General features: G+C 37.7%; 1 protein-coding gene across 3 annotated transcripts; it reads right to left on the reverse strand.

The window, feature by feature from the left end:
* Nucleotides 1–859: 859 nt before the first annotated feature.
* On the reverse strand, nt 860–14,490 carry rbm18 (RNA binding motif protein 18). 3 transcript variants are annotated; one of them, XR_013783778.1, is made up of 7 exons: nt 14,305–14,490; nt 13,361–13,474; nt 6,218–6,344; nt 5,616–5,696; nt 2,188–2,276; nt 1,616–1,966; nt 860–1,363 (listed from the first exon to the last, which is right to left on the reverse strand). XR_013783778.1 is itself a non-coding variant. In XM_079408378.1 (6 exons), exons 2-6 carry the CDS (start codon nt 13,465–13,467, stop codon nt 1,804–1,806), a joined length of 567 nt encoding a protein of 188 aa, XP_079264504.1. In that variant the 5' UTR covers nt 13,468–13,474; nt 14,305–14,490; the 3' UTR covers nt 860–1,803. The 3 variants fall into 3 exon arrangements, 1 of the variants encoding a protein (XP_079264504.1); XR_013783779.1 differs by having other exon boundaries at nt 13,361–13,492; XM_079408378.1 differs by having other exon boundaries at nt 860–1,966.
* Between the last annotated feature and the right edge of the window lie 6 nt (nt 14,491–14,496).

Here is a 14,496-nt window from a genome sequence, read left to right on the forward strand (position 1 = left end):
TATAGTGTTAGAATGAAGGGTTGCATGTGCATGTAAGAGAAAGAGTTCAGGTTCAATGGGAGCAGCAGTTATAAAACCCAACTATTACTCGCCTTTCATTTGAATATGAAACTTATTGTTCGGGGTTTGGAAATAAATACGAATAAAAGAGGAATATTGTGACGTGACCTTGCAGAATTTATCATACTCACCGACAGTTTATTTTGCCATATAGGGAAAAAAAACATTTTCGGTTTTCCAAAGAACATTTCAGCGAACAGTTCTTAAAATATTTTTTTACCCCCAGTGTTAAGAACATTTCGTGCAAGGAAAAGGCTCCATGGATGTTAAAGGTTCTTTGCAGAACCATCGATGCAAACGAAGAACCTTTATTTTTAAGTGTATGGCGGAAACTTGCCTCGTTAGTTGATGTGACTGATTTAGGCCTATTTTTAAAATCACAAAAATCTGAAAAAGTAGTAGTGTCGAAAAAATAAATGAACCCAGTAAATTAAAAACAGTAATAAATAAAAATAAAATGAAATGGACAGGGGGCCAGATTCGCTATTGTTACCCCGCTAAAGACGCATGCTAATTCGAATTTAAAAACGAAACAGTTTTAATAAATAAGAAAACCAGCTGATATTGAAATAATTAAATTCTCCTTATGGCAAAAGACTTGCCTCTTCATAGGCTAATTGAAAACGGTCGCAGTAATACATAAACGTAGGCTATTAAGACAATGGTGCTTTAAAAATGATCACTACAGGCACTATTATCGATCATTACAGGCAGTTCAAAGCAATGCAAAAACAGCACAGCCGACTTTACTGTGATTTAAATACACAAACACGTCCAATTCAGATGAAAGCACAATAATCCAGTTTGGACACCTCACAGGAGGTCCGTTTCTTTTATTTTTGAACACGACAGGAGCAAAATCTATCAAAATACCTGGATATTTACACTTGATCTAAACTGTTGATGACATCTACTGTTGTGATGCCCCCTCTCCAGATCATGTGATAAAAGCCCTTTTCACTTTAGACTTAAAAAGGCAAAATATTAATAGTTAAATAAACAATGCATAATATTGTGCTTCCTTTACACATACAACAGTGTAACAAAGAATGGTAAAGTCTGAGTAGTAGATTTAGGATCATAAGACTCACAACACGCAACAACACTTTCGTAAGCGGTTTCGTAAACACTGGGTAGTTTACAAGTGAATAAAAAACCATTTGAGATATATTCTGGAAGGATATCGAGAAAGGGATGTAAACTGAGATTTTGAAAAGGTGCAAAACTCATAAAGGATAGTGAAATTTGTGTCATGATTTATGTGCCTCCATGTTTTTCCAAACCTGTACAATTGTTGTTTCTTCTGTGGAGCACAAAAGAAGATATTTTAGGGTTAAAAACAACATTGGACCTCATTGACTTAAAAAAAAAAAAAAAAAAAAAAAGACGTTTATCAAAATCCTCTTACTGGTTTGGAATGACAAAAGTGAGTAAATAAGGACATAATTCTCATCTTTCGACTTAAACCCTGAAGAACTGAAATTACTTGGGCAACATCAATGTTCAAAAAAGGAAAATTGAATTCACTAGAATTTTGTGGTTAGATTCTGCTTACATCAGCTGTCTTTCACAGTTAAAAGACTCCTCCACTGGCCGAGAAACAGAACAGCATTACGAATCAAAGGTGTTGGACTTTCTCCTCTCATAATACATTACAGTCTCTCACTGGCCAAGAGACAAGAGCAGCTTATCTTATCTCACAGTCCCTTCAGTGCAGCGACACTTGGACAGCTGTTGGAGAGGTCATCTCCTGAATTTGCGGAACGGCTTGTAGTAGGGCTGGGACCTCTTGTCTCTTTTATCGGGGGGTTTGTTGTAGATGTACGCAGATGGGCCAGAATAGTCATCTGGGTTTTCTTCCATCAGCTGCAGCTTGGCTTCGATGGCACGGATCTTTGCATTAACACTTTAAACAGCAGAGGAAAGGGAATCGAGAGAAAAGAAAAGAGCATTAACCTTCTTATCCAGTCCAAATGGGTCACTTTGGTCAATGTGAGCTCAGGGCAATTTGGAAAGAGAATGGTTGAGAACAAAAACAAAAACAGGAGGGAAAGTGAACAGGAGAAATTCGAAACATGGAACAAAATGAAAGGCAACTGAGAGATTTTGAGTGGGAATGTCTCAAACCTCAGTGTGGTTGGCAGCTCCTCGGCTTCACTGGATGAAGGCTCTAAACTGGCCGGCACATTTTTGTCTCCTCTGAAGGGTTCAAACTTCTGAAAGACAACAAACACACACCAGGATGGATACAAGACAACATGCACTGAGGGGTTGTGTAAGGGTTGTATTACTTGCTGGGCCTTTAGTAACTTGAACTCATTTGGTTGCTTTAGAGACCAGAAAAAAACAAGAGTTGGCTGCTTATTAGTCATTTGGAATAGTGTGGGAAAAGTTGGGCTATGCAACGTCATAAACATTCATTCCACTCAAAAATGTCCATCCAACAACTCTTGCGAGTTGCGACCATGAGGATGATGATGGCTCTTGGGAATCTGTGGGGAATAAAAACAAAGAGAGATTTGATGAGAGACTTGTGGTGAAGACACGTATTTAGGCGTTACAGATATTTCTCCAACCCTTGGATTCTGTAATGTATCGAAACACAATTAAAGACACTATGAAGCTGCTTTCACAATGCATTCAACGTCCATAATGAGACACATTTATTGAGTTAAACTGAATATTAGGTGTCAAATAGTGTGGGCTGGGAATTTTATCTGCTTGGATCGATTTTGGCATGTAACTACTGAACATACGCAAATGATCATTTAAATCATTCATTATGAGAGATGCTATTACTTTTTGAAACAATCAGACCTGGTGGATGATAAAACAGGTGAAAAAAAATTATATTCAATGACACATTTAGGGACCAAAATATAATAATAATAAAATTAAATACATTTTTGTATTTAGTTGTATTGCCTGCACGGCTTTTGTTACATAAGCAGAAAATCTTATGTAAAATAATGTAATTATTTTATGAGTGTGCTAATACATTTTGCACAATGAGACCAAGGACAAAATAGGGTCAACTTTTGTTGACACAAAACACAGCGCTGAAGAATACACCGATACCTACACACGGCCTTCCCAGACCAATCCAACACTTTCACCAGCCTCACAATGAGCACAGTGTTGGGTGGAGGTGGTCAAGAGGACCTGGAACCAGACCTGTCTGCTGCTACTTGTTGTCAACAATTCTGCACTGTTGACCTTGACCCCGGCCTGGTGTCCCGATCCCCTCAGACGGGGAGGGGCAGAGGGGGTGCGATTCTCAACCATACAGGATTTCCTCACTCCCAGCGGCAGCTGCCTATTGTTAAAGAGCCAGGCAGCCTCAGGAGCCCCTCTCTATAGCTCAACTTTACATGCGATCCATGATCTTCATGGTCTGTTTTGTTGTAGCGGCACCCAGATATTCCATAGAACAACAATAGAAGCATTTATTAATGTCATTGATGGACTGAAGTTACAGGCATAATGCTAAGGTGTTTTAGGTTGTTGCTTTGTGGTTGCTAAGGTGCTCTTAGTGTTGCTAGGATGTTTTGAGTGGTTACTGGGTGGGCTTAATGGCCCAAGTCAAAACAGCCCACCCTCAAGTCTACATTGCAATGTACACACTTTTCTGGATGCGCTATTTAAATGGCAAGTTATATACTAAACTGTTTAAACCCACCATGCATGAGACCAACGCTATCTCATGACCAATTCGTATGTATTTTACGAGGTGGCTAATTCGTACGACCTCACTCGTATGATTTTGTACAATTTGTCTAGACCCCAGTGACGGGTAGGTTTAGGGGGGGGTTAGGTGTAGGTCATTCGTACAAATTCATACATTCGTACAAATTCATACGAATTGTGAAACTCGTAAAATACGTACGATTTAGCAAAAAATCATATAAATTTGTATGAGTGAGGTCGTATGAATTCGTACGAATTAGCAACCTTGTAAAATATATACAAATTGCCGTGAGATCGGGTTGGTGAGACTGTAGCAATGGATGTTTTTCATGAGTGCAGTATCAAAATCTGAACATTTATCACAGACAACGGTGTAAAAAATGGTAAACATTGGCCTGTGCGTTGTTTGTAGCACTGTCATCGCAAATATCACAGTTAAGCAACAAATATGGACCCAGGAAAACAACGATGACTGGTGGAAAAGTAATTAGCATTGCGTCGTATTAATAAAAAATAAAAAAAGTGATTCCAGATTAACCAAATTACAAAGTTCACTGTTGGTCACAGTTTTATCTTTTAATTTATAAAACACCATTTAAATGTTTGGGGTCAGTAAGATTTTCTAAAATACTTATTTAGCAAGGATGCATTAAATTGATCAAAAATGACATTTGTAATGTTACAAAATATTTATATTTCAAATAAATTCAGTTCTTTTGAACTTCCTATGCACCACAGAATTGTTAAAAATAAATAAATAAATAAATAAATAGTACCTCAAAAAAATATTAAGCAGCAAAAACATTATTAACATTGAAAAGCAGCAAATCAGCACATTAGAATGATTTTTGAAGGATCATGTGACACTGAAGAATGGAAAATTCAGCTTTACATCACAGGGGGAAAAAATAAATTTTTAGAAACAATTACAAATGATAACAGTTATTTTAAATTGTAATATTATTTCATATTACCTTTTACTGTATTTACTTTTTTATAATACAACCTTGGTGAGCATAAAAGACTTATTTAAAAAAACAAAATCTAACTGATCCTAAACTTTTGAACGGAACTGTATTTGTTTAATATTCTTTTATTTAATTTCTTTATTGTAGGAAAAAATACTAAAGCAGGATTAAAGAACAGAATCAAGAAGTTTTTTTTATCAAGGTCAAAACTTTTTCTCAATTAACCGTGTAATTATTTCAAATTAAGCAAATATTATATTAAATAAATGTTAATTTTATTTGAGCATTTTATTTTATTCTTACGCTTTATAACAGCCAACCTGCTCTCAAAGATACAAGTATCAGCCATTAAAATGTCACAGAACGAAAAATGAAAACCCACATTAAATTCAGTCAGAACAAGGCCCGTGATATTCTGGTCTCTAGATATGGCCTTCCTTCAATAGAAGTTGAATTTTGTATTTTGTCCTGTTTTATCATCCTTAAGGCAAAAGTCTGATTGCTTACAAAAAAAAAAAAAAAAAAAGGGTAACACTTTCTTTTAAGGTTCAATTCTCACTATTAACTAGTTGCTTATTAGCATGCATATTACTAGCATATTGGCTGTTTATTAGGACTTATAAAGCACATAATAATGCCTTATTCTGCATGACCATATTTTATATCCCTTAATCCTACTCCATAAGTAAACTTAACCTTACTAACTATTAATAAGCAGCAAATTGTGTGTTCCCCATTCTAAAGTGTTACCAAAAAATTAATTATTTGCAGCCCTCCATAAGGTAAAAACATTTAGGGTAAGAGACTTTAACAAACTACTAACCTAACTAACTTATGAGCAATAGTAATAGTGATGATTGTCTAAGCAAGCACCAAAACTTATGCGATACCCACCTTTACCTGAGCGTGAGCCCAACGAACCACTAACTTCTTAGAAAGTGCCAATTTTCCATTCAGACACTGAATAGCCCTTTCAGCCTCCTGCGATGGACAGAAAAAACTGATTGTTAAAATGTTATGCTTTTATAATGATCACAATCATGCATGCATCTATAAACAAGTCACTGTACTCTGCTAACACTATCAGGATTACAAGAGTTTTATGTCGATTTTTGAAATCCTCTATTAGTGCTGTTCAAAGATAGTCTCTGAAGTTTCTGGATTCTGAACCTTCCTGTGTGTTAGTTTTCTACTTTCTAGTTTCTGGCTGTTGCTGGAAGCATGGCGTAATGATAGGGAACAATAATGGCTGATGATGGATCACTAGTTTTCCAAGCTCTCATGAAGGGCGTGAATGAGATCTGTAAACACACATTTCCCCTACAACAACACCCTTGGGACTGCCTCATATTACACTCCAGAGAGCCAACGGTTCCTTATCTGCATCAGCTGTCTGGGTGCCTCTTAAAGGCTTGCATATTATTACTGGATCAAAACGGACACTTCCTTTGATATTTTGGGTGATCAGATTCTCAGATGTTGTAAAGAAGAATGAACAGAACCTCTTTGGTGTGGAAGTTGACAAAGCAGTATCCTCTTGGCTGGCCCTCCAGAGGGCCTGACTTATGGAACAGGAAGTCAAACTGTTTCACTTTGCCAAACTTCTCCAGGAGCTTCACTAGGTGGTACCTGCAGGAACATAGAGTGATTTTATTTTGAAGTCTAATTGCCTTTTAGCAACATACTTCCAAAAATATGGGTTCGGCACTCATGCCATAAGTAAAGACACTGGAATTATGAGCGATTGTAAAAGTAATGCTTCCTTCAACAAATGGCACTAATAATTGTACTGACCAAGAATAAAAAAAATGAGTGATTAAGGCCACAAGGGAATAATACATGTCATGGTATCATAATTCTTAGTAAGCAGGGCTTGATCAGAATGACAGGTCTCTTTACACCATTTTAGCTGCTGTAAATCTTTTATTCACACAATACAAAGGATACAGCAGAGGGACAATGAGGATATAAAAAAGCGGAAGACTGAATTCCCTGAAGAGTTTAAGACAAACAATTACGACGAGTACAGCTTCTATAACCTGCTGTCATGGAAGAAATAAGTCCCTTATTATTGCTAAAAACAGTACTGATTATTTTGTTAATTAATGAAAGTCGACAGGGTTGAATGTCATTTTGGACCCCACCGACTGTAGACCAAAACAGTTGAAACATTCTTCAAAATATATATTTTTTTGTGTTCCATGAAAGATAGAAAGTGATTGAGATGAAAGACAGGTGAATTTGAAATGTTAGAAGCCAGATTCAAATTCACAATGCCCACATGATCACCAAGGTTCAATGTGTTGGATCTCGTCAACATGAAATGGCATTTGCAACTGATTAAATTCCAAATTTGACATATTTCCAACTTCCAAGTGAAAGTGGGACATGCATCCATTGGGAATTGATTTGTAAAAAGAGGGTGTTGCATACAAAGACCAGCTTGGTGTGGTCTCTATATGAATGAACGTTGGAAAAGAAAATAGAGGGTTTGGCGACATCAGCCAAAAAAGAAAGTCTAGTAAAAGAAATTCGTCAATACAGCTAGAGAACTCTTGTAAAATAAGAATAATGAATTTCTTTCCAAGAGAACTTCACGCTGAACCTGTGCTATTCAAACAAAGAGAGCTTCGTACAAATAGGCTTCTTCAAACAACCATGTCCACAGCATTCGAGAGCAGTCTAGCATGCAGTCTGTGCATAAAAGAGAATGTTTGCAAGTATCCTTGCTTCTGCATGTTCACCTGTACATCATCCGAACCGTTAACATTTAATGTGACTTAACGCTGCATGAACACGACTCCATTTGCACCTAAAGTTTTTTCAAGTTGTTGGCAAAACAACATTTGACGAAAGCAACGTCAAGGTTCAATGACATGACGCTTGTTGCTTTTTTTTTGTCCAAATCTATGAACAATAAAAATTCAATTTCTATAAACAATTACGATTAAAAGAGGTATTAATGTAAAAACAATTTAGAGAATAAATAACATAAACAAGTGCTACATGTACAGCGTTAGGCGATCTGAGACTTGTCATAGCACTTGCTTATTATTGCTCTTTTGTTGATTCTGATTGCTTCCATTGTCCTCATTTGGAAGTCACTTTGGATAAAAGCGTCTGCTAAATGTAAATGTAAATAACGTAAAAAACAGATCTGCTATTATAATGAAGAAGAAAAGCCTCTTAAAAAGGATTGAAAAGAAAACATCTAAAAAAACACTTCATGTGTCGGCACCGATAGCCTGGGCAGAGCGCCGATATACAGCACTGTTGCGCAGCAGGCGTCCTGAGTTCGAATCTCGACACGAGGACCTTTCCCAATCTCACCCCCATCTCTCTCCCACTTCGCTTCCTGTCAGCTCTGATCTGTCCTATCATAAAGGCAAAAATGCCAAAACAAATCTTTAAAAACTGTCAGGACATGGTATTGATATCAAACTCATGTCAGTGTGTCAAGGTCAGTAAGTCTTTATCTTCGAAGCTCCTACTTGTCGTTAAAACTCAAGTAAATATGAAGCAACTTGTTACTAATGTTGGCATCATCTTCAATGATTCATCTTGACGTAGTGGCATCACATGGGCATCCCTGAAACCAAATTCTAAAGATTGAGCAATGCAGCTCAGGAAGTCATTCAAGCATTTCCTGCAGCTGGGAAAAGGCTGGGAAAGCTACTGAACTGAGAATCAGGAACATGCTCAAGACGTTCTCGGGATAAACAATACATTTGTGTAACTTCTTACTATATTGTTGTTCTTCCAGCATGACAGCCGGAGGGTCTGGGAGTTGCCTCCTGCACCAAGACGACGAGATGCCGGGGATTTCTTTATTGTTTTGTATGGTTGAAGTTATTTTTAATCCTGGAAAGGTAGGAACGCAGATAGAACTGGGGGTCCTGGTTTCGGTATTAATGTTTTCCCCTCTTCTCCCAGGAGCTTTTCTCTAAGTCGTACTTCGCACTTTCCCAGCCGCCACCCTCTCAGGCTCGGGCCACGGGATCTTCCTGACTTGCCACAGATTGAAACATCGATAGGGTCCGATTCAAAAGGGCCAACCTGTAGATTTTTTTTCAGACCACAATGCATGCCCCCAGAGGGCCATAAAATGTGCCATTGGGAGGAACAAGGGGTCCGTCCAAGGAGCTTGGGGTGTTTTGTGAAAGTGTTGAGAAGTCGGAGCGCTGCCCACCCACCTGCAGCGTCTCCCATTTCAGTATTGCTGTGCAGCATGCAGTCGAAGACCCTGAGAAACATTTAGCAGCACAGAATCAAGAAAACAGCACGGATATCAAGGTCAAGGAGCGATTCCAACAGACACGTGTCTATTTCAGATAACTGGAAGGTGTGGTCTGAGGCCAGTGCTGTTTTTCTCCTCGGCCGTCCCATCGGATAGGCCCCCTGTTCCCTTCTGCCCGCATAACAGACAATGCAAAGCAGGCCTCCAAAAGCACAAATAACCTACGGCACATGGTAGATCCATCACCGGCCCAAAATGGGCCCCAGCGGAGCATGGACAGGTCAATATGTCAGCCTGTTATTACGACAGCAGCTCCTGCTTTGTGTGAATGGCCGCGTCCGCCACAGGTCTCAACTGTGGGAAACCAAACCTGAAAGAAAGTTTGTATGTTTGTCAGAGAGCCTGTGCATGTGTGATGGGGTTGAGCTCTGTAAATGTTGACGGATGTTTTCATTAGATGTGAAGATAAGTTGTCATCACTGTCCTCTACATGGGTTGGTCGAACATCAGCACCTGGTATCTGAATGTCACTCAAGCTGCAGGATTAATGAAGGTGGATCTGACAAGAGGCCAAAGCGCTTGAGAACTTGTGAAACACCTGTGACATGGTATACAACACTGTAATGGGCTGAGTGTCTGTAGTGACACTGTAGTGTCCCATTACACATCCTAGTTCCATATGATGTGAAATAGGTGATATTGAGACAGTGATGACTAAGTCTGTGCTACTGAAACAATTTTCCAGTTTAAGAAAGCTTTTGACAATGGGACAGCTCTAAACATGGCTGACTCCTCAGAAAGTGTACTTACCTCACTAGTGGATTGAAATACAGCCTGGACAGAGCGCTAGTGCAGGGCCGATTTGACAGGTGGAAAGTATGAGACTCATGCAGTTTCAGCAATGTGACTTGTCATTGTGCCCAAGCACTGACTATACCACAAATCAGCGTCATACATTTATACCACATTTCAGTGGAAAAAAAAAAATGAGAGGAATTAAGCAACTGTGTCCAGAAACTGTAATTTTTCCATCTAGCTATAGCTTGTGATTAATGTAACAATGATGGTGAAATTTACAGTCAGTAAGGTAGATGGATTAGCACTCAGGAGAAACTGTTTACAGTGAATACATTACTGATACATCAGAATCTAAGCATGAAGGCTCACAGCTGATTTTTCCTAGATTTTAATTTCCAAAATGTTACTTTAGCTTGCTAATTTATTGCAAACTAACAGATGAAAATTGTGTTAATGCACAAAGGCCAGGGAAATAACATGAGAATAACATAAGCGAGACAAATGGAGTGTTCGTACTGTGTTTTTGTTTTCAATCCCAAAAACTACTGGATAAAACGCACGAAAACTGTCAAGAAATGTCATATTTCACACAAATATTTTACAATAAAAAATGAAACCTGTATTTAGAACCACTAAATTATTTTTGCATTGTGATTTAATTTTTTATTATAATTATACACCACTCCTTGCAATATTAGGTTACTGTAAAGCAAAAAAAATAGTTTTTACTATTGTAGTACAAATAAAGGATGATATTTTAAGTCTCTTCACATCCCAATAGAAATCACTAAGTTAAGTGGTCTAACTGTATTTATATGTATTTACAGTTGTGCTCATAAATTTACATACCCCTTGCAGAATGTGCAAAATGTTAATAATTGAAACAAAACAAGAGGGATCATGAAAAATGCATGTTATTTTTTATTTAGTACTGTCCTGAATAAGATATTTCACATAACAGATGTTTACATACTCCACAAGACAAAATAATAACTGAATTTATAAAAATGACCCCATTCAAAAGTTTACATACCCTTGAATCTTAATACGGTGTCATTTCCTGGATGATCCACGACTGTGTTTATATTTTGTGACCGTTGTTCATGAGTCCCTTGTTGGTCCTGAGCAGTTCAACTGCCTGCTGTTCTTCAGAAAAATCCTCCAGCTCCTGCACATTCTTTGGTTTTCCAGCATCTCCTGCATATTTAAACCATTTCCAAAAGTGAGTGTATGATTTTGAGATCCATATTTTCACACTGAGGACAAATGAGGGACTCATACACAACTATTACAAAAGTTGAAAATATTTACTGATGCTCAAAAGGCAACACAATGCATTAAGAGCCGGGGATGTAAACTTTTGAACAGGATGATGATGTGTAAATTTTTTTCATTTTGTTTAACGATCATATTTTTTCATTTAGAACTGGACTTCAGAAGCTACATAAATACTTGCATGTTTCCCAGAAGACAAAATAAGTACAATTTACCCTGATCATCTAATTTAAAAAATGTACACATGTTTCTTAATGCACTGTGTGGCCTTCTTGAGCATCAGTACATGTTTTCACCTTTTGCAATAGTAATACATGAGTCCCTCAGTTGTCCTCAGTCTTAAAAGATAGATTTCAAAATCATACAGTCAATGTGGGAAATGGTTTAAATATGCAGAAGATGCTGGAAACCAAAGAATGTGCAGGAGCTGGAGGATTTTTCTGAAGAACAGCAGGCAGTTGAACTGCTCAGGACCAACAAGGGACTCATGAACAACTGTCGTAAAATAAAAACAGTCGTGGATCATCCAGGAAATGATACATAGTATTAAGTTTCAAGGGTGTGTAAACTTTTGAGTGGGGTCCTTTTTATAAATTCAGTTATTATTTTGTCTTGTGGAGTATATGTAAACATATGTTATGTGAAATAGCCTATTCAGGACAGTACTAAATAAAAAATAACATGCATTTTTCATGATCCCTCTTGTTTTGTTTCAATTATTAACATTTTGCACATTCTGCAAGGGGTATGTAAAATTATGAGCACAACTGTATATCGTCTGTGGAAGGCGTAAGACCATAAAATGTTTGTCCAATCATATCCCTCGGCCCTGCCTGTGCACATTCATGTGTTCTGGAGGAGGTGTGGCTTTGGAGAGTGATTTGCAGGGAGGGTGGAATTTTATGATTTCAAAGCTAGCTTGCTAATTGCGATCCTCTCCGAAATCGTCTACCCTACCTTTAAATGTAATAAATGCAAAAAAGTCCCAGTGCAAAATAATTTAAAAAAAAGTATTTTTAGAAGTTTTTAGAAGCTTTTATTTTGACAGCACTGAAAAAATATTAATATTTTTTATATCAAACTATGCCGTATTATATCCAGTGTGTACTGTATGCACAATAAGGTTTACCAAGCCTTTATTTGAGAAAATATGATTCCCATTGTGCACAAACTTAACAGATTACTTGGTTAAAACATTTACTTCCTTTCTATTCATGTTTTAACAATTTTTTTATTTGTGAATTGTTTTGATAAATTATTATTTTTTTTAAATTAACTTGCAAAATTAATAATATAAGATAAGTTCAAATTATTTTTTCATATTGATTGATTTTAATTATTTCAAATTTAGTAAATACGTAAAATAAATCTCAATTTAATTGCAGCAATTGTTATGCATGTTATTTAAATTACATTGTGTAAAATCATATATATCTGCTTTGTCACCCATTGATCATCCTGCTCTCTAAGATATTGGCACTGGCATCAGTCTTTAAAACAATATATATCGGTTGACTACTACTGACCACTTGAGTTTGGATGACCAAAAGAGCATATTAATAGGTGTAAACAAGACCAAAATTCCTAATTGTTGTAAAAGATCATGGCCATCCAATTCCTCAAAGCTTTTATCTCATCTCCTTGGTTTCTTCAAAAAACTGCTACAGTGCAGTACCTAAAGTACCTTTTCACCTCAATTACCGCTCTCAATTATCCACTTACTTGGAAACCCCAGGAAAAATTTGCCTTTGGGTGAACGCTGACCTCACATAGCAGGACTCCACCACTGTGTGTCTGTGTGTATGTGTGTGTGTGTTTGTGTGTGTGAGAGAGAGATCTGCAGGACCCTGAAGTGGAACTCGCTACTACAAACACTCCCAGCATGTGAACTAATTAATCTTCCCAATCACCAGCCTGTGGGCATCATGGCTGTTTTCATTCAAGCAGGTTATTTAAAGAAAAACAGAGGAGCGAGAGGGAAGGAAACGCCTGTCTAGACGCCAGCCCGGGCAAGCCGTACATTTTCCAGGGGCGCTCCAGCAACGTGTGCTATTTCTCTCGCACTTCCCTTCTGTGTCACCCAGCCACCCCCTCTCCACCTTGAGCAGCTGCTACAGGTTCACAAAGTAAACACGCCAGGTGAATGAGAAATGATGGCAGCCCCTCAGCAAAACAGGTCTCCACGGCCGAGTGGCTCTCTTTAACACGCCTTGTCGTCATCTGCTCATTCTCCAGCACAAAGACACACTTGGCTAATCAATCACCCGGGCAGCTCCGCAGGTCTTCCTGGGAGGCAGTGCAGCGCTGGCTAGTTACTGCACAGGCAAACACTCACTCTGTGATTTTGGGGTCAATGTTGCCGATCCAGAGCCGATGACCGTCCTGTGCCGAGCCACCTGACAGGATGGAGGCATTCTCCACAGTCTCTGCAGCAGACTGCATTAGGCTCCTGAGAAAAGACAGAGACCTGTTTCAATGATGTTCAGGTAAGTATGTGTCTCAGGTATTTGATGTGTTTGAATATATATGTAACTTTCTTCTATCTATCTATCTATCTATCTATCTATCTATCTATCTATCTATATATATATCAAAAGTTTCTATCAATCTGTCCATTTGTGTGTCTATCTATATATCAATCTGTTTATCTTACTGTGTCAATCAATCAATCAATCAATCAATCTGTTAATCTATCTATCTGACTGTCTATCCATCTGTCTGTGTCAATGTATCTGACTGCCTAACCAACCAGGTAGATTTATCTACCTATCTGACTGTATCTAACTAACTGACTGACTGACTATCTATCTATCTATCTATCTATCTATATATCTATCTATCTATCTATCTATCTATCTATATGTACATCTATTTGACTTTCTATCTAACCATCTATCTATCTATCTATCTATCTAGACAAAAGTAACGTTATATAATCACAACAGATCACCTTTCCATAACTGATCTGATTGATAGCCACACGTTTTATTTTATAATACATTCTGTTATGAGAGTGTGATACATGCAGAAGAGTAATATATTAGGCTCCTTAGTGTGATAATAATCACGAAATGCAGCATGAAGACGATAATAAGATCAACCAATTTTACAAATTCTGAAACAAGCACGTTTAATATGCAAACACATTATATTATAGAAAAACTGTAACTGATAAATAACATAAACCTAGCCGAGAAATAATAAATTTTCCATATGAATGGTTATGCTAACAACCAGCAAGCAATGTTAACAGATTACATACATTAGCAGAGCACTCACCCTTCTCTCGTGTCCCTCTCCTCTGCTCTTTAAACCTAAACTAAAGATACTGTGTACAAAATTTGGTGGCAATGCCTCAAAACCTAAAATTAATCTCGTATATGTGTCACACGAACGAGTCAGACAGAACATTGAGTGTAGCCAGTTAGCTTAGCATTCATAACATCAACAACGGCTCCGGAGAGTGACGTT

This window comes from Barbus barbus (assembly GCF_936440315.1).
Source record: "Barbus barbus genome assembly, chromosome: 45".
Classification (NCBI taxonomy): domain Eukaryota; kingdom Metazoa; phylum Chordata; class Actinopteri; order Cypriniformes; family Cyprinidae; genus Barbus; species Barbus barbus.

Coding starts and splice junctions, on each gene's coding strand:
- rbm18 (XM_079408378.1), bottom strand. CDS start 13,467: ATGCAGTCTGCTGCAGAGACTGTGGAGAATGCCTCCATCCTGTCAGGT. Junction 6,345..13,360: donor ATTGACCCCAAAATCACAGA/GTGAGTGTTTGC, acceptor ATGTTCCTGCAG/GTACCACCTAGTGAAGCTCC. Junction 2,277..5,615: donor TTCGTTGGGCTCACGCTCAG/GTAAAGGTGGGT, acceptor GTTGTCTTTCAG/AAGTTTGAACCCTTCAGAGG.